Source organism: Zeus faber, assembly GCF_960531495.2.
Source record: "Zeus faber genome assembly, chromosome: 18".
In the NCBI taxonomy this organism is placed as follows: domain Eukaryota; kingdom Metazoa; phylum Chordata; class Actinopteri; order Zeiformes; family Zeidae; genus Zeus; species Zeus faber.
This window is the reverse complement of record NC_137210.1, coordinates 401,004-427,107: the sequence shown is the minus strand read 5'-3', so window position 1 is coordinate 427,107 and position 26,104 is coordinate 401,004. Positions and strand designations below refer to the sequence as shown.

Here is a 26,104-nt window from a genome sequence, read left to right as displayed (position 1 = left end):
TTTACAGAGAACAAAATCGGGAGTAATGCTCAAACCCCATTGGCTCAAAGAACCCTGAAATTGTGCTCAAAGCCCATTGGCTCACAAAACTCTGGGCCTCGGGAGAGTGGCTCCTCCCACTTAAAAACAGCGTCAGGAACATGATGGATTTAGAGGCATGTTAAAAAGCAAAAAACTTAAAAACATGTTCTGAAGACCTCAGAAACCTATATTTACTTGAATAAAAAGGAGCATAATAAGTCCTTGTGGTGGATGGGATGGCTTGAGCAACCACACCTGATGCTCGTTGGTTGGACTAACGAGGGGGGGAAGGGCAAAAAAATGACATGTTCAATCTGCTCCTTGAAAGTTCCACCAAGCCTTCTCCACAATAAACTGGCGTTGAATGCCCAACTCGTGGGGCGAACACACTAGACTGTCTATTCTAACATTCCTAAAGGCTGCAGAGCCTTATCCCCCTTGGACAGTCAGACCACCAGTCATTGAAAACCACTACCATCATCCCGGTGCCCAAGCAGACAAACATCATCTCTCTCAGTGACTACAGGCCAGTTGCTCTTACATCTGTAGTCTCCAAGTGCTTTGAAAGACTGGTCCTAGGTCACCTAAAATCGTCTCTCCCCCCCTCACTAGACCCACACCAGTATGAATATAGGGCCAATAGATCTACAGTGGTTGCCATAAACACTGTCCTCCTTGCTGCACTAGAGAATGGGTCATATGTCAGGATGCTTTTTGTTGATTACAGCTCAGCTTTTAATACCATCATCCCCAGCAAGCTGGTCACAAAAATGATGGACCTTGGCCTCAGCAGTCAACTGTGTCGGTGGATACTGGACTTTCTCAGTGAACGCCCACTAACGGTGAGACTTGGACCCTACACCTTGACGACCCTGACCCTCACCACAGGAGCACCGCAGGGTTGTATGCCCAGTCCGCTCCTCTACGCCCTGTACCCTCACGACTGCAGTTGTAAAAAATGCTCAACAGAGACTGAGGAAAACACTGAGGAAGGCCCATCTGTCTGCAAAGCTGCTGGAGTCTTTCTACCACTGTTTGGTAGAAAGCATACTGACTAACTGTTTGGTTTGGGAACTGTTCAGCAGTTGACAGAGCAGCTCTCCAGAGGGTGATAAAAACTGCCCAGGGTATCATTGGTCTCCCCCTGCCCCCTCTGGAGGACATTTACCAGTCCAGATGCTGCAGCAGGACCTGTAACATTGTAAAAGACATTACACACCCTTGTCACCACTCTGCTGCCCTCAGGAAAACAGTATAGATCACTAAAGACGGTTTTTATCCAACAGCAATCGTTGAACTGAACTCTGTCTCATCTCTGCCAACCCCCCCTGTGACATAACAAATCAGTGTCACTATAGATGGAATGCCATAGCCACTTTTTTAATCTGCCATAAACCACTTTATATTTATACTTGTCTTTTTATATTGTGAGTGTGTGTGGTGCGGTTTATGTGAAGGGAGGGTGGGAGGGACTGTACATTTATGTAAATGTCAATCGATGGGTGGGTTTTGGTGAGGGAGGGAGGGAGTGTAAAAGCATGTGAATGTTTGTAGTTCTTTTGAGTGGAGAGACACACCGTAATTTTGTTGTATGTGCCACATGCAATGACAATACAGGCATTCTGATTCTGATTCTGAATAACAACCCCCCGTCGTCTGTGTCTCTGTGCTGGAGGGCCCTGAAAACGCCACTTTGATGGCGTGTGGTGGCGAAACTGCCACACTGGCGCCCTAGCAGGGACTCTCCGGCACGGGGAAGGGACACAGAAGGGCTGCCCGGAGACACCCTGGAGCCACCAGTGGTTGAAACAGGCGGCCCCAGCACCAACCCTCTCCCGACTGTCAGCGGCAGCACCTAGGGGGTCCGGCGCAGCACCGGGGGAGAAGCGGCACAGCAACCACCACAGTTAACCACTGGCAGCTAGCTTCTCCGCCCTGCAGCCATCGCTGGGACCATCTAGCAGCCCAGCAGCCAGGTTCCCCTCCAGCAGCCAAGTTCCGCCACACTGTCACCAGCCAGAGCAGCAGCCCGAGGCCACACGCTCCGGAAGGGATGAGGGGGCAGTCTGTCATCGACCTGGTGGAAGGAGGACGGTCGAAGGTGCTGCTCTTCCTCTGGAAGGGAACCTGTTCATTTTCTTTTGGACATTTTTTTGTAAAAGGTATGAGAACCCTGTTTCAGAGTCCGGTGATTTTATGATTTAAAGTATAAGAACCCTGGGTCAGAGTCTGTTTCAAACATTTTATTTTATTTTTGTTCTCTGCTTGGTGGTGGTGGTAGGCTTCGGCCAGTTAGGTATTGGGGGTATGTGGTGGATGGGATGGCTTGAGCAGCCACACCTGACACTCGTTGGATGGGCTAACGAGGGGCAGGTTTAAAAACCCCATCCACACACGCACTCGGGATGGGAGCCTGTGTTTAATCTGCTCCTGGCTAATTCCACCTAGCCTTCTCACTACAATAAACTGGTGTTAACAACCCCGGGTCGTCTGGGTCTCTGTGCTGGAGGGCCCTGAAAACACCACTTGGGTGGCGTGTGGTGGAAAAATTGCCGCAGTCCTCTTAAAGCTGTATTCACCCTAGAATAGTTTCACCCGAAAAAAAAAATATGTGAAAAAACACCCAAGTCTTGTAAAGTCTCGTGAGTGGAGGATCAAGTAGTGTGAACACCACCATCTAGGAAGCACTGTGTAATTTGAACACTGCTACGTCTGGAAGACAAAAGAATCTAACAAAAAATACTGTCTCGTTTGAACAGCGAGGTCAGGAAGTTGAAAGTCATGTAGTCTGTATAGGCACCTTAAGGCTGAGCCCAGTAACCCTGAAGAGGAACCTCATTTCGGCTACCTGTATCCAGGACCTTATTAGGCCATGACACAAAGCTCGTGACCATACGTGAGGGTTGGAACCAAAATTGACCGGTAGATTGAGAGCTTTACCACTCGGCTCAGCTATCTCTTCACCACGACGGTCCGGTACAGTGCCTGTATTACTGCAGATGCTGCACCCATCCATCTATCAATCTAACTCTCCCTCTTACCCTCACTTGTGAATACAACCATGAGATACCTAAACTCCTCCACTTGGGTTAGCTGCTCTCTCCCATTCAGAGAGGACAAGCCACATTTTTCCAGGCGAAAACCGAGGTGGAGATATGTCTGATGAGGCAAAGAGGACAACATAATCTGCAAAAAGCAGAGCTAGAGATGCCACCGACTCTGGATTATGCATTGTTCCTCCTGTATTCTCCTTTAGTTAGTTGGAACACAACCTCCCAACGCCATTTTTACATCCACAGAACGTTGAAAAGGCGTTTCAGCCACAACAGCCCCACAACATCCAGGGCCTTTAGTATTTCTGGGCGGATCCAGTCCATCCCCACTCTGTAGTTTCCTGACTACCTCAGTGAGGAAGATGGGTTCTGAATCCCCCTGAACATTCCAGCCCTGCCTCCTCCACAGAGGGCGTATCAGTCGGGGTGAACTGTGTGTTTCTTGTTGAAGAATTTGCTTAGCCTTTAAATGCGCTTCATTGACTGTAGCCAGCGGTCATATTTGTCCGTCTTTTAATTTAGTGGTTCAGTAGATAATAGATAAATATAATTGCTCCCTGTTTCTTTGACTACTTGCTAACCCTAATACCTAAAAGGAGGGTGCGGGGTGTTACATAAACATAACCAAATACGACAAAGGGTAAGCTTTAATGTAAACAATAACATTTCAACAAAAACAATCATAATAAATAATGGGGCCCATTGACAAATATTTTCTGCATTTGCACAAATCTACGCATTCATGGCCAGGCAGCAAGTGTTTTTAAACAATGATGAGAAGAAATACATATCGGACTACAAACCGCTTTGATTAATGATGTAAAGCGACAATAACATGACAACCTTATAATGCAGATTTGACGGCGATGCCCTACCATCTGAAACTGTCTCCAATGCCAATTGCAGTGGCTTTGTTTAATCACATTTTCCTTCCTTGATGCCCTGCAGCCTTCAACACAAATTAGATTGGATTGATGCTCGGCCAGGGCTCAGTCCAGCGAAGATCTCAGCGAACACAATGCTCTGAGCGACAGTGGTGGCTGTGCAAAGGCTCGCTGGTGTGTGCACACATGCACAGATAGCCTAGACATAGTCATACACATACACACAAGCGCTGTCACATAGATATTTTTCTCACCATCTCTCTGCTTTGGTCAGAGAGCACTTCAGTAACACTGGGTTATTCCCTGAGGCTGCCTTTACAGTATCTAATGGAAGATGGTGCAGCAATTCCTTGAACAGTTGATGCATCTACTGTACGTGTGTATGTTGGCAAATGCATGCATGTTCCTTTTGCTTCCATTTCTTGTCTACAGTTATTTTTATGCAAAGGTTTATCAGTGTTCTCTAAATGTGTACATCGGTAACTATTGTCTAATGCATGAGAGTGATTCCACACCAGTATGGTTGTATTCTACTGGAATTGAGATTAAAGTCAATTTGCACTTCCGTCAAATACATTTTTCATATACCCACAATTGTTTCATATACCCACACCCCTCTGCTTTTATCTGCCCTAAATATTATGAGCAGTGGGCAGTCGTCCGGCATCCCCGGGTACTAAATCCTGTTCTAAGGCCAGTGCTGCTGATACATGGCTGCTTTTCTTCCTGGTGCGTGCATGCCTTTTGATCTCGGAGGACAAAGGAGAACTAACTCCAAGCAGAAAGACCCCGGCCGAGCTGGAACCTATAGGAACATCTCACAATGTGGCAGCTTCATGTAGCAACATTCTTGCTGTCAACGCTTGTATAGCAGCAGTAGACAGGAATAAAGATTTTCTCATGGGGTATCAGTTTACACACACAGTATATACAGTATAAATACAATATATATACAGTTTATATATACTGACACCACATATTCCCAGCTCTATAACAGTGAGGAGAAGGCACTTATTAGACACCCCACAGTTCAAAACACAAACAGTAAAATAAGTAAGCTGCCCTTTGCTCTCTCCATCCATTTCCATCCTGTTTTCTTTTTGCTGCGAGCCCTGTGCAAAATCACCACCACTGTTTTCAATAACAACTCAGGAGCCTCTGGGAAATCCCTTATTTTTAAGGGTTTGTTATTTTAATCCTGAGCCCCCCTATCTGTTTGGTTGCATGGGATCCAATTCTGCTGCAGGGGCTGAAGTAGCCATACGTATCTCCAGGTATCTCTCTTTAACACTGTCAATCTCGCACTCGCAAGTTTGCTGCGCCCTTCGTTTAATATGCGTCAATGCATATCATAAGCGCGCATGCTCACGCTCATTCCCCCTCCCTCCAGCACGCAGGGGCCCCTGGGTGCTCTCTCCTTGGTACTGAAACGGTCACCCAGGTGATTTTTGTCACCAAGAGCAGGCCGCCGCCAGAGAAGATTTGTCACTTTCAATCCACAGAGGCAGTCTGAGGGGAAAAAAAGCTGCTTTCATTCAAGGGCAGCTCAAAGTCAACGCCACGCTGGTCGTTTCATTAAAGCCTTTATACAATATACACACATCAGAGGGCCACACTTTTAAAAAATATATACAAGCGCAAACAAATAAATGAAGTTCAGTAGGATTTTTTTTTGCAGGTACCGTTTTCAATCGGCAGTTGAATTTGATTTTCAAAAGCTTGGATTTAATTCTGAAATGGCGCACAATTCGGTATGCATTTATATTGGATGGACGACGTTAATTCGCAGATATGGGCTACTTATGGGGAACAAAAGGAAAAAGCCCTGCGTCTTTGATTAGTTTCAGTAATTATTCTGTTGTCTGATCGTCGACTCGACTTTTTTGGACGGAAAACTATGAATCAGATACGCAACTCCACCGTAGATGGGCAATCGAACAACAGGAGCAAAATATTGGATATCTGAGACTAATGTTAGCCTAGATGCCAGCAAATGAAAATAATAAGGCTTTATATATATATATATATATATATATATATACAGAGAGATGGATGTACCAGGAAAAGGAAGAGAGTCTCTCTCTCTCTCTCTCTCTCTCTCTCTCTCTCTCTCTCTCTCTCTCTCTCTCTCTCTCTCTCTCTCTCTCTCTCTCTCTCTCTCTCTCTCTCTCTCTCTCTCTCTCTCTCTCTCTCTCTCTCTCTCTCTCTCTCTCTCTCTCTCTCTCTCTCTCTCGGCGGAGAAAATTGTCATATAGTATTCCTACCGTTGAAATGGCCAAGTTTCGCGAAATCCGAGTGGAAAGAATGAAGCAAAGAAAACAACAAAAACAACAATCTTCTGAAAAAATGACGACAGAGCTGGGTTGGATCCTCTCCCCTTCCCCTCAAGTGACAGAAGAAGGATCCACTGGCAGTCCGCTCCTCTGTCTTCCAGGCGCGCACTGAATTCTTTTGTGACAGAAGCTGTAACGTGTCAGCTCAGGTGCCGGTTTTTTTCCACCAATCTACCACCTGTCTCGCACAAACGACTCAACTGGCTCGCCTCATGGAGTTTAAAGTGGCAATCAATAGAAAGCGTCTGTGTTTAACGGATCAGACTCAAAGTCCCAGAATTCCATTCGAAACGTTTTTTTTTTTTTTTCTCAACATCCGGGTTAACCAGTGAAATTATTTTATCTCAGTATGGCTTCTGCTCTGATCATTGATTTGGGGTTTGCACTACCCACTTGAGGGAACTGGGATATTTTTCATCCCAAGGTACTGTTCGCTTTTGTATCTGAACATTCATCCCGCCACCAACAATGGAAACTGCATCCAGAGGAGCACATGCATCACGCAAAAACACATACATTGAGTGGCTGTTTCATAAAAAAAAAAAGCGCAGTAGCAAGACTTTCTTTATAAAATCAAGATCCTTTTCCTTATTCACCGAGCAGGTGGCCATTTATAACAGTTTGTGGAGTAAATCCAGCAGGAATACTGGTTATTTAGTGCCCCCTGCTGGGCAGTGAATTGAGTAGACAGATTGGTTTCAATTATTTATTACATATTATTACATATTATCTACTGTACAGTGGAACCTCGCATTACGAGTTTAATTCATTCCATGACCGAGCTTGTTTTACGATATGCTCGTTTTACAAATGAATTTTCCCTATTGAAATTAATTTAAATATAATTAATCTGTTCCAAGTCCCTAACACCACCCAAAAATCATTTTTTTATGGGTTTTAAAACAGAAAAGGTATAGTTACAAGACTAATGACAATTATAAAAACATAATAGTGAAAGAGAATGCCAAAGAAATAATGTAAACTGGTTTTATTAATTTTCTTCCTCTCAGAACTGTTCCTTGCACTAACCTCTGGAGCCATGGGTTACACAACCCTTATTATAAAATAATAGCAAAAAATGCACAAACCTAAAAGAAAAACACTGGGAAAATACAATAGGGATGCTTGCACAACGAGATATCCGCGTGAACTGAGCAAGCGGTGGCCACACTAGTCGGGAGAGCGTGTGCGAACCTAGCGGTCGCTGTATGACCCTCACTCGTAATGTGGATTTCCACTCATAAAACAAGACAAGAATTTGCCTCGGCTCAGCAACATCATTACAAACTACCATATATAGTAGGTATATATAAATATAGTAACCAATAATTAATTTTCAACTACTCATTCTCAAGTTCTGAAATACACCAACAATGCAATAATCTGTTTTGAATAAATCAAACCATTTATTCCCGAATCCGACAGCATACGTGTAAGCCTAAAATAACATGTTAAATCTTCATTTTCAAAACAGGGAGGTGACATTATAGTTGGACAGTCTTTATTATGTTATACCAGAAAATAAATGGTTGCAAACTGTGCATTTTATCAGGTTTTCAAGGTTTTATTGACTCTTTAGCAAAGCAGATCTGCTCTTTTAGCTACATCTACGCTCTAATATAAGAGGCTAGAAAAAGGAAGTTGTGCCACTTCATCCCCAAGGCTGAAGATACAGCTGGCTACAATAGGGGTACCTTGAACAGACATGATGCCGGGAAGAACACTGGCAACATCTTTTTGAAGAAAAGAACATTGCCTTGGTTTCATCTGCATTAAACAGCAGTCTGAGGTGGAACAGGTGCGACTGAATAGTGTCAAAGGCAGACTGCAGATGTTTAAATGCCAGGGCAAAAGTGCTTGCACAACAATATACAATAGTATAATTGGCATAAAGCTTTACACACGCATTAATATTTTGACCCACATCATTTACATAAATAGTAAAAAGGGTGGGCTAAAACCAAACCCTGTGGCACACCTTTGGTGACATTAAGAAAGCTGGAGGAAAGACCACTGAACTGCACAAATTGATAATGGTAATTTAAGAACCAACCAACAGCTTGGTCTGACAGGCCTATATCTGATAGTCTCTGGCATTTTATGCCATGATCAACAGTATCAAATGCCTTGGACAAATCAATAAAAAGGGCAGTATAAAAGTTTTTGGCGTCCAAGGCTTCCACATTATCATTAACTAATTTCATGGCAGCAGTTACTGTACTGTGTTGCTTCCTAAAACCAGACTGGTGAGGAGATAAAACATTGTTCAAGCACATGTATTCCTTGATCTGGTCATTCACCAGCCTTTAAAGGACCTTAACTTAAATAGAGAGCTTAGAAATGTGTCTGTAGTTATTCAATACCTTGGGATCACCGCCTTTCAATAAGGGGAGAACATGTGCATTTTTCCAAACATCAGGAATGACATTGTTTTGTATAGAGAGATCACAAACATGCAACACTGCTATAATTTCTGCAGCAAGGTGTAAGAAGTAAGGGAGGAGATTGTCAGGGCCTGCCGATTTTCTAGGGTCTAGGTCCTTTAAGGCCTTACAAACCTCCCTAACAGAGAAGGAGGTGAAGGAGAAAGAGTAGCTATTGAAGGCATGAGTGGCAGGGGGGAGTTAGTAGGTGATTTGCCATCATATAATGTCGAAAACAAAGAGCTGAGGGCTATAAAATGTTTGTTGAAACAATTACACATCTCAGATTTATTTGATACAGGGATGAAGTCAACAACAATATTAGGAGGCAGCTCTAAAGAGCAACAGTTGGCAGAGAGATTTAATGGTTTGCCTAAATCGCCTAGGTCTCCTAGGTTTGTGATAAATAATAAGTGCAATATATTATTGCACAAGTTGTGTGAGTTTGTGTGAGAGAAAGTCGGGAGGGGGGGGGGGTGAGAGACAGAGACTTAGAGAGTTTTAGCTTATTAATCACCCCTTATAAATCACTCTAGTTACCACAAATAAATTCAGGACTATAGTGTAAATTACTGTTAGTAACAAAATAAAACTTTAAAAGCAGGCTTACAACAATGACTTAATTTAACAAATCAACTGAAAAAGTTCCTTCCATTTTTTATTCAATTTTTTTTTTTTTGTCTCCATTTTGCACAGTCAAGCTTTTTTGTTTGATGCTAATCGTCTGTGAGATGCACCAAATCTCACCTGAACAAATTCCATGTACATGTAAATGTTCCTGGCAGAATAAACCAATTCTAATTCCATTTAGCTTAAGTAACATTTAGGCTATATCGTTTTCAAGGACTCTGTTGCCTTTGTGATTTGTGCATACAGATAAGAACATGTTGATTAAATTATTTTTTGTGCTTAAAACATGCATGAAGCCGGCTTTAACATCAATTCACTGGAACACCATTTCTCCACAATAAAGTTTAAAATCAAATCCAATTGGCTCATACCTTTTTATAGTCAGCTACACAATGTGCTTTCCCCTGTTCTTCCACTTCTGTTTTTAGATGTGTACATATACATTTTATACTTTTTACTCACACACCATGGCTGCTCCAAAACCCAAATTCCCACAAAGGGGAAATGTTGTCTACAGTGGGAATTACTTTTAAATGTATATATGGCTGTATATTTCTTAAGTTCTTCCTCTAACATGTAAGATGGGGGGAGACAAAGGTATTAATTTGTTAGATTATCTCGTATATACTGTATATAGTCATAAGATAAGATAAACCTTTATTAGTCCCACAATGAGGAAATTTGCAGTTACAGTAGCCCCCGGAGGAAGGACAAGCCAGGATGGGTCAAAAGCAGAGAATCCATTTCACCGGCCACCATCAAAAGCATGTGCGTGTGTGTGTGTGTGTGTGTGTGCAAGCATGTGTTGTAGGGTGGTGTGTTGCGTGACTAATAAAGACTGTTTCTTCTTCTAAAATAAATACATCTACGGTTTTGTTTGGAGAAACACGGAGTGGATCCCATGCTGCAGCCTCTAGCCAGTACAGTCACACACAGAAACTGAATGAGTTGTCTTTTTTCACAGTTTGTGTATTAGGCAGTTCAGAGACCAAAATATATGTGCACAAGCACTTAAAAAGTGAGTTTTGCATAATTGGTCCCCTTAAATTTATTTACATATCATTATCTAATAATTTTATAAATAAACAATTTCACATTTCAAATGTTTCTCCTTTAATGTGAAGGGGAATCATTCAAACTAAATAAAGAAAGAACTTAAAATATGATATTTCGTGCTAGTGTTATTGCAATTTTAGAAAAATGCAATTATTATACATTATTCAATATATACATTTTACAGAGTAAAATCAAAACAACAACCGGGGCAAGATGCCTCCATGGGGGCTTCTTGCCCAGACAGTGGGGCAAGATGTCCCCATTTTTTATTTTGCATTATTACAACAAAAATGGCTATTGTTCAAATTAATTTCCCCTACCAGTGTGTTGGTTTATGCATTATCATCATCATCATGTACAACATAAACCCATGTCCAAATATTACAATTTTACAGTAAATTGACATATTGTTCAGGCCCATTGGTGGCAACTTCAGTTGGCCCTAAACGTGGACAAAACCAAACTTATGTTATTCACCAACGCCAGACAATTACCACCGAACCTTCCAAGTGTCTCAACCTCTGAGGGAAATGAAAGTGAGCTAGTTTCCAGCTACAAGTATTTGGGTATTATCATTGACTACAAAGTGTATCAAGGTATTCCTCAGTTAACGACCTACCTGTTTAACGACGGACTTACGACCAGCTCTCCGACCAGTCTGTACCGTACTGCGGTGTGTGTGTTACGTGTGCAGCGTATCCGCATCAAGCATCTCATCGTGCATCACCGTTCTCAGCCTCGTTTCCGCAGTCAGTCAGTATTCACAACACTAGCGTTCGCAATCGTTTGCTAGTTCGCTTATCGACCAATTTGCTTAACGACCTGGTTGTAGGAATGGAGGTCGTTAAGTGAGGAGTACCTGTATTGACAAGCTTAGGGTAAAGTTTCTTCTTTACAAAAAAATAAATCACACTTTTCTTTACAAGTTCGAAAACATCTTGGGACTTCAACTTTCTTGCCCGTGCTGGACTGTGGTGATCTGCTGTATTTTCTTGCATCTGTTCAATGTCTAAAATATGCTGGATACTGTTTATCATTGTGCTTTACGTTTCCTCATTTACCTCAAACACCATTGTATCCTATATGCTGGAGCTGAACGGCCTTCCCGGCATGTATGCAGGCATACCCACCAGTTGCGTTTCATTTATATATCCCTCCGTGGACTGGCTCGCACAACTATACAGCTATATAACATTTAAATGCTCACTTCTGGAGACTTTTATGATTAGGGAATTTAAAGTTCTTACCCTAAAATGAAGGCAAATTAGCTGTACAACTTAAGAGAACTTCACAGAGCCCCTTCTGCAAAGTTGTACTTCTACAATTACTCTGGGAGAATTCACAGGCAAAAACAATTAAAAGATTGAACAAATTCAGTTACAAAACATTTATTTAATTAAGTGGTAATCAATTACAGTACAGGAACAACCAAGCATTTGTTAGAAAATATAAACTAGTTGACATCATATGATGTTATGAATAATGTAATATTGTTAATATAAGAGATTGAAAGAGGTGATTTTCAATATCTCTTGGTATACTGTTGTTACTATTGGGGCTGTTAGGGTCCAAATTGAAAAAATAGACAGTTTGAGCTCATTTTAACATCTATTTTATTTCACAAAGGAATTTCACAAATAACACAAAACACTAGTGATAAAAATCAGAGGCTCCAGATGTCCTTACCCCCAAACATCAACATACTGGTATATAATTATTGCATTACTACAACCCGTTTTAGTGTGCACGGGTTTGACATTGACGAAAAATTGCCAAATAATAAAAGTTTAAAGACTTTGTGAGTGTTCTAATTCATAACACAAAAAAGCTATTGACCTGCGAAAATTGGAGGAAAAGTGACTCTCAGCGCTACTGCTGCCCAGGAAGCGGCGTTTCATTCCGGGAGAGCGATCAGCTGCTCTCCTTGAGAGTTCCAGACGAATGCCTGTTATAACATGATAAAGATCACATTACAACGGTTATGACATCAACGCCCTGATTATATTTATCTCATTTAAACGTGAAAAGTGCACCTTAGTTATTTTGTAGCACATCCAAGGACAATAATAGTATATGCACGATTCAGGCTGCTCTGCATTCAAAAGAAGCATAGGGGGGGGCAGCAGGCCTCATCCATTTTTTCTGAGAGGGAAGAGTTTAAAACAAGATATTATGTAGATTAATGATTTAAGTAGGTAAAACATCGATCGATCTCAATCTGAGCCCCAATGGGTCGGGCTTGTTGTTCCAGTACATCCCACAGATGCTCGATCAGTTGAGTTCTGGGGTTTTGGAGGCCATGTCAACACCTTGAACTCTGTTCGTCAAACCATTACTAAACAATTGTTGCAGTGCTGCAGGGCGCATTATCTTGCTTGAAGGAGGCCACTGCCATCAGGCAATACCGTTGCCATGAAGGGGTGTACTTGGTCTGCAACAATGTTAAAGTAGGTGGCATGTGTCAAAGTAACATCCACAGAATGCCAGGACCCAAGGTTTCCCAGCATTGCCCACAGCATCACATTGCCTCCGCCATCTTGCCTTCCCCCCATAGTGCATCCTGGTGCCATCTCTTCCCCAGGTAAATGCTGCACACGTACCCGGCCATCAACATGTAGAAGAAAACAGGATTCATAAAACCAGGCCACCTTCTTCGATTGCCCCATGGTCCAGTTCTGACGCTCACATGCCCATTGTAGGCACTTTCGGCAGTGGACCATGGGCACTGATCGGAGTGCCCACCATGGGCACTCCGATCAGTCTGTGGCTATGCAGCTCCATACACAGCAAGCTGCAATGCACTGTGTTTTCTCACAGTTCTAAAATAGCCAGCATTACCCTTTTCAGCAATTTGTGCTACAGTAGCTCTTCTGTGGGATCAGACCAGACATGCTAGCCTTTGCTCCCCACACACATCAATGAGCCTTGGGTGCCCATGACCCTGTCACCAGTTGTCCTTCCTTGGACTATTTTTGGTAGGTACTAACCCCTGCATACTGAGAACACCTCACAATTTTGCCCTTGTTTAAGTTGCTCAGATCCTTATGCTTGCCCATTTTTCTTGCTTCTGACAAAACTTCAAGAACTGTTCACTTGCTGCCTAATATATCCCACCCCTTGACAGGTGCCACTGGAACGAGATGAGAAATGTTATTCACCTCACTTGTCAGTGGTTTTAATGTTGTGGCTGATAGAGATAGATAAACTTTTTTTTTTTTTTTATAAATCTCATTGGGACTCTTGATTAAATAAACGTATAAGAAAAAAAAGTTCTGATCCGTTCAGTTCCGCCCCCATCTTCCCATAGTGTGCTACGGTTGCTTTGGCAGCGGCACACAGTGGTTTCAAGTTTTTATAATATATACACACACACACACACACACACACACACACACACACACACACACACACACACACATCGCAAGGTCACCAAAAGCGGAATGTTGCGCACACCGGGGAAACACCAGGCAGCATGAGGGATTTCCACGGTGGGCGGAGAATTAACTTGCAGGAAGTTTTACAACATCAGCCGTCGATTAGCCGCGTTGGTATTTATCATTTAAAGTGCGTCACGGTGAGTCTTACCGGTCCGACATTCCCTGCTCGACGTTTAAATCGCTGAAAACTAAAATGTACGGATCTTTAATGTTGGACCTCATCCACCTCGATCAGTCTTGTGCTGGTTTATGTTTGGAAAAATCGTTCTCGGACATGTTGACTTTCTGCGGCGGGGACGCGAACGCCCATGTGTTCTTACTTCGCGGTTCAAACGGCAAATTGCTCTCGTCTCTCTCGGAAAGACTTACTAGAAACCGAGGCGGAACCGTCCACGTCCTGGACTCCGGGAGCGTCTCGGAGTGTCTGTACCGTTTCAAGCAAACTGCCGACGAATTGGACATCAACTCGGTCGCGGTCGTCACTTCAGCGCGGGGCAGGGAGACGCTAAGCTGGTACCAGGAACAGCTTTTCACAGCGGTGTACGCGTTCGAGTATCTGGTGAGATCCGGAGAGGCGCACACCGACTGCCGCTGCCGTAGCCCGGACCCGGTCCTCGCTGAGCACCCCAGGGTATCAGCGGACAGCGTCCGCGCTGAGGTCTCCGCCTTCCTGCAGCGTTTACCCGCACTCCACGGAGAGGTTACCATCCTCAGATCAACGATCATTCCAGGTTGGAAATCCACTGTCATCCATTTTTGAGCGTGTGGGATTTTATTTTTTTAAATATAATCTGAATTTCTTTTAGGCGTATACATTTTATTTGGCTTCTTCATCTTCTTGTTTTACGGCGTTTGGCATCCCGCTCATTGGTTCATTACCGCCACCTTCTGCTCCGGAGGGATCAGACCTTAAAAAAACCCTAGCCACACTAAATTACAATAATTGCAGTTTAGGGTGGTTTTTTTTTTTACCCTAAACTTGTAAATGTTTGGTGCCAGATACCACATACCTTCATAGGTCTTGTGGAGTCTGTGCTTTGATAAGTCAGAGCTGTTTTGACGGCAGGGGGGGGGACCTACACAATATTAGTGGTTAATAGTGGTATTTTTGATGTTGTGGCTGATGTAAATAAATCAGTGATCGGTGTAAATAATTTACACCGATCAGCCACAACATTTAAAATGTCCCTTTCCCGTGCCGGAGAGTCCCTGTTCGGGTGCCACTGTGGCATTTCCACCTGCCACACGCCACCCAAGTAGCATTTTCAGGGCCCTCCAGAATAGAGACACAGACGATGGGGCAGCAGACACACAAGTTTACTGTAGAGCGTGTGCAAGGTGGAACAAGCCCAGCAGCAGATGGACGGCATGTCATGACAAGGGGTACTCTCCTGTATGTGTTTATGTGGATTGGGGATTTTACCTGCTGCTCGTTAGACCAATCAACGAGCAACAGGTATACAGCCACACTGATCCTGACCAATTACCTAGATCCAGTTGTGACTGCTCAAACCACACTATCCCACACCACAATGATTAATCTAAAATAAGTGGCATGTTTATGCGCGTTGAGCAACATCACCTTTGGCCTGGCATATTTACTTAAAATAAATATTTGTATAATCTACATCTGGATAATTTACATTAGCAGCATGTTCTTCATGCAGCAATGCTTAGGCATGGCAATGCAGGATGGGTCATCCCTTGTTTTTTTAAGCTTATACTTCATCTCCATCAGTATCAAGGGCCAATTGAAGGGCTGCGCAGCATCTCTCACTTACTGAATTTTGCACACTCAGGAATGGGGCTCCCTTTTACACGTGAATGCAAAAAATGTGTTTAGTGCTTAGGGGCAGCAGTAAGGGGCCAGATTGGGATGGGGGGTTTATACATCTTTGCGTCTTTGTCATTCAACTTCTGGTTACCAACGGCTAACCACGAAACTAGCAAGCCAACGTCATTATGAATTATTCATTAAATGTAATTAATTTTAAGGAAATGAACATACTACTGTACCATTTCAGACATACTAAATGACAAATTTGGCATACAAATTTGGCATTTAGCATACAGCGTTTGCTAGTGTGAGTTGCAAAGTTTGCAAATCACAGGTTGAAGATGCTGGGCTGGAATCCAGAATTTATGTCATAAGTGGGGCAAAGTTTTGTTTTTCTTTTGTTTTTCTTCAAATAATGATTCTGTCCATGCTTAATACTGTATATTCCACATTCTTTTAATCAGACACACACATAATATGAAGCATTTTGAAAATCCAGCGGAAGAAATTACAGCGGACTTTTAAACCCACCAATGACAACTTGCAGTGTGAATACTTTAGCTCTTTAAATAGTAAACCTCATTGAATACTCTTTTGTGTTCTTCTTCCTCTCCCCATTAATGTCAATGTCAATGTCTGCCTGCAGAATGTTTCGGTCATGGCTTCAGTACCCGTACTGGTGGTATTTCCGACATCCAAACGCTGTCCTCTTTGAACCTGTTCAGCAGCAGCAAGAGAAGAGACCCCAAGACTGTGGTAGATGAGAACTGCCGGCGCCTTGCACTCCGGGCTGGCTTTCATCCTCAACCCTTGCGCTTTGTCAAGGTACTGCAGCAGAGCCCACAATTATTAGGGGTCATGTGATAGCACTGCAGACCTCTGATTGGTCACAGACAAGCGTGTCGTTCTGCTCACTGGACTATTCAGTTGGTCTTAAGCTTAAGTAATATAAGACATGAATTCTGACAGAATACATACGAAGAAGCACAGAAGCGCAGAGATAACTGCTGTTAAACACACGGTAGGCATTGCGTTTACAACACGGAGAATGTAGTTCACAGTCTTCCTGAATTGTAGTTAGTTGAAACAGAAACCATACGAAATAACACTGTGACAGGTATTACTTTATTACTATTAACCTTTATTATGTTAATGAAAATAATTAGATTAAAGTATGACCAGAAGATAATTGGATTAAACAAAGCGCAGCAGCTCACTTGTAGCTCACACATAGAGCCCTTGATAGTGGCTCAGAGCACATTGTGAGAAACTCAGCCCTTCACCCTAAATAAAATCTACAGCATTGCAAATAAGCCTTGAGCATCATTACATCACAGACGTCACACCAACTAACCTGGACCCCTTGTATTGCTGCCTGCAGCTATATTAAGGGGTCCAGCCCCGAATGAAAAACTGACATCAGTAGTCTATGGATGTCATGGATCCACCGGACTCACAGACAAGATTAATTAGATGTGTATTCGGGGCAGCTCGGCACGACATGCCTTCATCCAAGTTTAATCCAGATCGGTCCATTATTGTGGAATAATTTAGTAAAAGACTATATTTTTATCATCGCCACATTTGTCACATGATGGCGTTGCAGTTTAGTGATTGGTCAACAACCTGGTTTTCACCAAGATGGCGGCACGTGCACATGTAACTGACGTCAGACCTTTTTGGATGTCATGGTCCTGACAAACCCACAGACAATCTGAAAAAAAAAATTTTATTCGGGGCTTTTCCAACATGGCGTTGTTCGAGTTTCATCCAAATCGGTTCATAATTATGGAAGAAGTTTGTGATCAACAATCACAATCTCACCAAGATGGCGCCATACAAAGTACGCATCTGCAAGTTGACGGAGTACACAGATCACATGATAGCACTGGAGTCTAGTGACACATATAGTCGCGATTGGACTTCAACTAAATAAACTAAATAAACTAAACCATATGAGGTTACGAAGTCACAGGTATTATTTTATCACTAGTAAACTTTATTATGTTTGATAAAAATAAAGTTGAAGTATTACCAGAAGACAACTAGATTAAACATAGCATATATATTAAACTTCATAAATATATACACTTCTGAGGACAAATGACATGCACCAGAGTAAGCTCTACAAAATTAAAACCCAATAACATCACGGTCAGAATTTAGACATTCCAGCAATATTAATGTACACAAACTTCCTGAATTATAATTGCTGGTAACAATAACCATAAGCGAATACATAATTCAAGTAATTTATTGTGTACAATACACATTTATTTATCATAATAAATATTTACATATTTAAAGTGTTTGTGTTAAAAACACTTTAAATATGTAAAAAAAAAAAAAAAAAAAAAAATATATATATATATATATATATATATATATATATATATATATATATTTTTTTTTTTTTTTTTGTGTGTTATTGGGTTCCCTTCCAGATGCCTCAAAGCTTTGTTACAATTACAACAAAAATGTCTAGCGCACTATACACAATTTATTTCATTATATATCATCTATAATTGACGTCAGTTAAACCACTTACCTTAGTTTATTTATTTATAGGTTTTTAAAATACATTATAATTGTGAAGGCAGTTTTCTGTTGATTTTCAAAGTGCCATAAAATAATTACGTTCCCCAAAATGGATTAATAATCGTGCTCACAATATTGACTAAAATAATCGTGATTATCATTTTAGACATAATCATGCAGCCCTACTTATGAATGATAACAGCCATTAGTTGTCCAATAGGAAACCCACCGACTGCTGCAAACACCGGCTGATCATAAAATTACACTGTAACCTGACCGGAATGAATGAACTTCTTCAGTCATAAACACACCAGAACAGAGAGCCAAAGTACACTTGTTACATTACATTTAGCAGACGCTTTTATCCAAAGCGACTTACAATTATTCCAACACCGATGGACGCAGCCATCAGGAGCAATTAGGGGTTAAGTGTCTTGCTCAAGGACACTACAGCATCGAACCAGCAACGTTTAGATTACTAGACGACCAGCTCTACCTCCTGAGCCACCATCCCCACATTTGTCACACTTGAATTTTAACAAAGGGCCGACTACCTGGAGTCTGCGAGTTGCTGCCTGCAGCTATAACATTATTTATTTGCTAAAGAATAATAACTGTCTAAGTTTTGTTGTGGACAAAATGGGATCAGATAGGTTGTCGCTATAATATACAGAGTCTGATGAGTTTGATGTGGAGCTCAACCTCATCCAGGATGTTGGATCAGCTTTTTTATGTTTTTCTATGGTACTTCTTACTGCCATTCTTGGTTTTAGTCACTGCCATAATTTCTGAACGAATAACTTGATTTTTGCACCAGAAATTAAGCATTTTAAGCTGGGAAAAAGAAAGATGATATATGATTCTCAAAGTCAAAGTGGTTTATTTGTCAAATGCACAGTATAACACAGTCATTCTAAACAGTGAAATTATTGTAACATGGCCTGCAACAACTATGTAGAATGCATTCGATAAAATATATTAAATGATCAAAAAGAGTCACGAATAAGGGAAAAAATATGGCAAGAATAGCAAAAATATACATCATAAAACACTTGCATTTCCTAAAAATGTAAAAATGGAGAATATAGCATATATTTCAGGGCATGGGAAGGGTTTGTAGCTGTTCCGTATTTGTGAATTACAATAGTAAAGAGTCTGATCACCAAGGGAGGAAAGTTAATGTGCTGGTGATATTTTGGCAAGACGTTCTCCATTATTAGCCCTATTGAAGTCACCAACAATAATAGAAGCTGCCTCAGGGTCAGCGTTCTGTGGTCCAGTGAGTACTCCTGATAGGCCCTCTAGCGCATTTTCTCTGCCTGCAGGGGTATATAGACTGCTGTGATTTTAGCGGAGCTGAATTCCCAAGGAGGGACCGTACTTTTTTTTTTTTTTTTTTTCACGAGACGATGCATTTCAAGGACTATATCCTAATTAGATCAATTTGTGTATATATAGTTAGCCATGGTAGCGCGCATACAATGTGATTAGCCTCATTACCAGACGGCTATGGTGTGAATAACTGATGTAGTAATTATAAAACGCCACAGAAACTACCTGTACTAACTTTGAATCGCACACAATCTGTTGGAGAAAAGTGACCATTGCAAAGGTGTTTGACTATAGACTGCTAACCTAGTAAATAATTGTTATTATTGCAGCCAGCACCCGACCAGCCTTGTAGGTAGAAAATATTCATGACGTCAGATGTAGAGGATACTGACAAGGAGACAGAGAGAGCAGAAAACCTACTGAAGTCCATGCCGCCCAGAAGTTCCTTGCAAGATATCATTGCAATGGCTGTGTCTCCGCCCCTCAAAACTGCCGTACCATGAATTTTGCACATTTTGCAATTGTGATTTTGACAGGAGCTTCAAGTAATAATTTAGCTAAACCTCTAGTTACAAAGGACTACATTCTTAGCTGATTAAATTATTAAAAACAAATGGAAATCCTGAACTGAAACTTGGTTTTATTATGTATTAAATAAAATACCTAAAATAAGATTAAATAATTGAATGCATTTTACTCATGGTTATCTGTTTGTATAAGCACACATATTATATAATGAATATTAATCATAAAAAATGCAGGGGAAATTAGGTGAATTTATACAACAAGATTCAAGATTTTTATTTGTCACATACATATACATACTTCCATACATATATGCAGTGAAATGTAATGCAACACACAGTTGATAGCACACAATATGTCCTAGGAAAAAATTAAAGGTAAAATAAAATAAAAAGTAGAAAATTCCTTTCTAATAGACCGACTAACTGACTCCTAAAACGTAATACAGTAAGTGGAATACTTATAGAATAAGATAAAAATATAAAGAATAAAAAACAATAAAAATAAATTGAAATAAAATGGAATAGATAGAAGGAATATGCCTATGTATATACAGATATGTGCATTTAAAGTGGCATGTGAATTAAAGTGGCATATGAATGTGAATAGAGGGAGTAGTGTTTGGGATAATACAGCACAGTATACAACAGTACGGCGCAGCAATACGGCATCACGAACAACCCTGAACAGTGACACAGTATGCGGTACAGTATGCTACATACAGTACAGTAGGTAGTGGAGCCTAGTGTATGGCTGAGTTAGGACCCCTGGTGAGGTCAGCGTTGACAGTTCTGATGGCGTGCGGGAAAAAACTCAGTCTCAGTCTCTCTGTTCTCGCTGTGTGACTGCGCTTGCCTGACCGCAGCAGCTGAAACAGTCCGTTGTTGGGGTGATGAGGATCCTTCATGATCCTACGGGCTCTGCTACTACACCTCCTGGTGAATAACTCCTGCAAGGGGGGGAGGGTAGTTCCAGTGGTACGTTCAGCTGAACGCACCACCCTCTGCAGGGCCCGCCTGTCCTGGGCAGTACAGTTCCCAAACCAGGCAGTGATGTTGCCTGTCAGGATGCTCTCCACTGCTCCAGAGTAGAAGGACTTGAGGATCCTCACCGAGACCCGGAATTTCCTCAGCTGCCTGAGGTGGTAGAGACGCTGCCTCGCCTTTCTCACCAGAGTGTCTGTGTGAACAGTCCATGTTAAGTCCTCTGTGATGTGGACTCCCAGATATCTGAAGGTGCTCACCCTATCGACAGAAGTCCCATTAATCCACAAGGGCGCGTGCGTCCTCGATTGTGATCCACGCCTAAAGTCCACAATCAGCTCCTTGGTTTTGCTGACGTTCAGGTGTAGGCTGTTGTCCTGGCACCAGAGTGACAGGTCAGCCACCTCCTCGCGGTAGGCCTTCTCATCGCAGTCGGTGATCAGGCCCACGACCACGGTGTCGTCAGCAAACTTGATGATGGTGTTGGAGCTGGACCTGGCCACACAGTCATGTGTGTACAGGGAGTACAGTAGGGGGCTGAGGACGCAGCCCTGGGGGGATCCTGTATTCAGGGTGAGGGAGCTTGACATGTACTTCCCCACCTTGACCACATGGGGGCGGCCTGTGAGGAAGTCCAGGATCCAGGTGCACAGCGGACCATTCAATCCTAGCTCCATCAGCTTGACAGCCAGTCTGGTGGGAACTATGGTGTTGAAAGCTGAACTATAATCAATGAACAGCATTCTCACATAGGCCCCCTTCTGGCCATCCAGGTGCGTGAGCGTGGTGTGCAGTACCTGGGAGACCGCGTCATCCGTGGATCTGTTCTGCCGGTACGCGAACTGCAACGGGTCCTGGGGTGCTGGGGAGGGAGGCGCAGATGTAATCCTTAATCAGCCTCTCGAAACACTTCATGACCACCGAGGTGAGGGCCACCGGACGGTAGTCATTCAGGCAGGTTGGAGAGGCGATCTTCGGGACAGGAACGACGGTGGACCTCTTGAAGCAGGACGGGACCACTGATTCAGCCAGGGAGATGTTGAATATTGTGGTGAACACCGGAGCTAGCTGGTTAGCACAGGTCTTCAGTACTCGCCCAGATATGCCATCTGGGCCCGCAGCTTTCCTGGTGTTCACCCGCATCAAAGCCCTCCTGACCTCGTGCACGGACACTGAGAGTGCGCGCTCATCCCCAGCGGTGTAACTCCAATTAGCCGGCGAGCTAGCGGTGTTGCTGCCAGACTCGAACCGCGCATAAAAGGAGTTCAGTCCGTTGGCCAGGGAGGCGTCCACACTCGTGGCTGGGGAGGAGCTGCTCTTGTAGTTTGTTATTGTTCGCAGCCCCTCCCACAAGCGTCTTGTGTCCCCCCGCTCCATCTGCAGCTCCACGGTCTCTCTGTACGTCCGTTTGGCGTCCCTCACCGCCCTCCGCAGATTGTACGACGCCGCTTTGTAATTGTCCATGTTACCAGATACAAGTCCGTCGTTGTAAGCGGCCGTGCGCGCATTCAGAGCGCAGCGGATGGATTTATCAACCCATGGTTTCTGGTTTGGAAATATCCGAACTTTCACCGTGGGAACGACTTCATCCGCTAGCGTAGCCACAAAACTTACTACAGCCTCCGTAAACTCGCTGACGTCACTTGAACTTGTTTGGAACATGTCCCAGTCTACGTCAGTCAGAGCGTCCTGAAGCGCAGCCTCTGATTGGTCCGTCCACCGCTTCACTTCCCTCGTCATCACCAGATACCGCGCGATCAGAGGCCTGTAAACAGGAAGCAGCGAGATCGCGGCGTGATCTGATTTCCCGAAAGCAGGGAGCGACACGGGCTTGTATCCGTTCTTGTAAGGAGTGTAACAATGGTCCAGAGTTCTGTCTCCCCTGGTGGCACACGTGATGTGTTGGTGGAAATTCGGCAGAACTTTTTTAAGGTTGGCCCTGTTAAAGTCCCCAGTCACCACCACAGCCGCGTCGGGATGTCTGTTCTGAAATCCGCACCACACATCGTACAGAACCAACAGAGCTGCGTCGGTGTCCGCTTGCGGTGGGATATAAACGGCTGTAATGATGACCGTGCTGAATTCCCGGGGGAGATAAAATGGACGGCATAGTATGGTCAGCTGTTCCAGGTTCGGCGAGCAGGAGTGGGAGAGGAATTTGGTGTTGTTGGCGTTACACCAGCGGTTGTTTACCATTAGGCAGACGCCTCCACCTTTGGATTTCCCCGACTCCTCCGATCCGTCGCCGCGGAACACGGAGAAGGCCTCGGCTGGACGTATGGCTTCATCCAGCACCAGTGGGTTCAGCCATGTTTCCGTCAGGCAGAGGACGCAACAGTTCCTCGTGTCTCGCTGGAATTGAATCCTCGCTCGAAGTTCATCCATCTTGTTCTCCAGGGACTGGACGTTAGCAAGAAGGATGCTTGGCAGAGGTGGACGGTAAGGTTGCGTCCTCATTCTGACCCGAATGCCACCTCGTTTACCTCGGTGCTTCCTCCGTGGGCCCGCTCGTGGAACAGCGACTCCATTTTTGTTGTAGTTGTTGTTGCGAGTGTTCCCGCGTAGGATTTCCGCCGGCCACTCTGCTCCCACGGATAAAAAGTCCCAAAGTTGTTCGTTTAGGGAAATTTTTATATCCATGAGTGCATCGCGGTCGTATGAGTTAATTGTTGATGTTTTTCTGGCGAACATTGTGATAAAAAAAGGAAAAAAACACTAAAGAGTAAGAAAGTAACCGGAGCGCCGGCGCAGGCGACCGCTAGGGGCGGCGCCACTTTCGCCAACTTGCCGTTAGCTGCTTCAGACCATACTGGACCACTATTTAGGAAGATGTTTGCCGATAGTGAGAGAGAGCCAAACTGTATGGCTATGCCAGAACCAAGACGGCCTCCATAGTAAAAACAGTGGCCAGGAATGATGTTGAGTGCATTACAGAAACAATCATGTGGTTTCCTTACAACCTTTCCGTAGATGGGAGCACAGATATGGAGGACATTAAAACCTACCCTAACTCGAAGCCTAAACCCTAACCCCATTGTGGTTGGGATTAAAAAAAATTTTTTAACCTGTGCTGTCAACATGCTAGGCATACAACCCAAAGTTGTCCTATGCTATTGCATCTAGGACAGAGTTAGTCTGCAAGTGGAGTTAAAGTTCTCACTCTACAATGAATCTTTATTCACCTTAAATGATCAAGAACTGCTACAATGACTCTGTCCTGGTTGTACAGAGCCTCCACCAATCCCGCTCTTTGGAGAACTATTTTACCATGTTTGAGTCTATAAACAACTAATTACTCCTCCAAGAGGGGGAGATTTATCACGGGTGAGACAGAACCAAACATTTATATGGAAAATATAAACATTGGAAGACATGTATTGAAAAACAGTTAATCAGGTACAAGGAAAACTGGAACAGCAATTGGGCACGTGACCTCTTCCAAGATTCAAGATTCAAGAGGTTTATTCGTCACATACATATACATACTTTCATACATACTATATGCAGTGAAATGTCAATGCAACGCACTGGGTGATTACGCACAATATGTTCTAGACTGAACACAATGGCTACCTAAAAAATTCTACTTTAACTGACTGATCTTAAAAAGTAATGCAGTAAGTCGAATACTATAGAATAAAATAAAATATATAAAATAACATACAATGAGAACTCAAAGGTAATGCAGGGTGGGGGTACCGAGTGGGGTGCAGAGTGGAGGTCCACCGTCGTTCCTGTCCTGAAGATCGCCTCTCCTGCCTGCCTGAATGACTAGCGTCGGGTGGCCCTCACCTCGTGGTCATGAAGTGTTTCGAGAGGCTGATTAAGGATTATCTCTGCGCCTCCCTCCCCTGCACCTTGGACCCATTACAGTTGGCGTGCCGGCAGAACAGATCCACAGATGACACGGTCTCCCAGGTACTGCACACCACACTCACGCACCTGGATGGCCGGAAGGGGGCCTACGTGAGAATGCTCTTCATCGATTACATTTTAGCTTACAGTTCAGCTTTCAAGACCATAGTCCCCACCAGACTGGCTGTCAAGCTGAAGGAGCTTGGACTGAATACTCGGCTGTGCACCTGGATCCTGGACTTCCTCACAGCCCGGCCCTCCCTCAGGGTGAGGGAGATGGACATGTGCTTCTCCACCCTAACCAGCTGGGGCCTGGCTGTGAGGAAGTCCAGGATCCAGGCACATAGCAGAGTATTCAGTCTGAGCTCCTGCAGCTTGACAGTGAGTCTGGTGGTGACTATGGTATTGAAAGCTGAACTATAATCGATGAAAAGCAATCTCACATAGGACCCTTCTGGCCATCAAGGTGTGTGAGCATGGTGTGCAGTACCTCGGAAACCACGTCATCCGTGGATCTGTTCGGCTGGTAAGCAAACTGCAACGGGTCCAAGGTGCGGGGAGGAAGGCACAGATATAATCCTTAATCAGCCTCTCAAAACACTTCATGACCACCGAGGTGAGGGCCACCGGACGGTAGTCATTCAGGTAGGCAGGAAAGACGATCTTTGGGACAGGAACGACGGTGGAACTCTTGAAACAGGACGGGATCACTGATTCAGCCAGGGAGCTGTTGAATATTGTTGTGAACACCGGGGCTAGCTTGTCAGCAAAGGTCTTCAGTACTCGCCCAGATATGCTATCTGGGCCCGCAGCTGACCTGGTGCTCACAGCATCAGAGCCCTCCTGACGTAATGCTCAGACACTGAGAGGGCGCGCTCATCCCCAGCGGTGTAACTCCAATTAGCCAGCGAGCAATCGGTGCTGTTTCCAGACTCAAACCGCGCATAAAAGGAGTTGGCCAGGAGGGTGTCCACACTCTGGGCTGGGGAGGGGCTGCTTTTATAACTTGTTATAGTCCGTAGCCCCTGTCACAGGCGTCTGGTATCCCGTTGCTCCATCTGTAGCTCCACATTCTCTCTGTACGTCAGTTTAGCGTCCTTCACAGCCTTCCGCACATAGTACGATGCCGCTTTGTAGTTATCCATATTTCCAGATACAAGACCGTCGTTGCAAGTAGCCGTGCGAGCATTCAGAGTGCAGCGGATGGATTTATCGACCCACGGTTTCTGGTTTGGAAATATCCGAACTTTCACCATG

The 26,104-nt window shown here is 43.6% G+C and overlaps 1 protein-coding gene and 1 long non-coding RNA gene across 2 annotated transcripts in view; one reads left to right on the top strand and one right to left on the bottom strand.

The window, feature by feature from the left end:
• Positions 1–11,999: 11,999 nt before the first annotated feature.
• Positions 12,000–14,052, bottom strand: LOC307244438. Its single transcript, XR_013844649.1, has 3 exons — positions 13,986–14,052; positions 12,434–12,542; positions 12,000–12,345 (listed from the first exon to the last, which is right to left on the bottom strand). It is a non-coding gene; the product is annotated as an uncharacterized lncRNA (long non-coding RNA).
• A 59-nt stretch (positions 14,053–14,111) lies between these two features.
• lacc1 (laccase (multicopper oxidoreductase) domain containing 1) overlaps positions 14,112–26,104 on the top strand; it is a gene marked incomplete at both ends in the record, with an annotated part of 32,837 nt that continues 20,844 nt past the window's right edge. Inside the window, 2 exons of the mRNA XM_080019493.1 lie at positions 14,112–14,568; positions 16,261–16,439. Coding sequence (XP_079875619.1) covers positions 14,112–14,568; positions 16,261–16,439 — 636 coding nt within the window. The remainder of the gene's footprint in view (positions 14,569–16,260; positions 16,440–26,104) is intronic.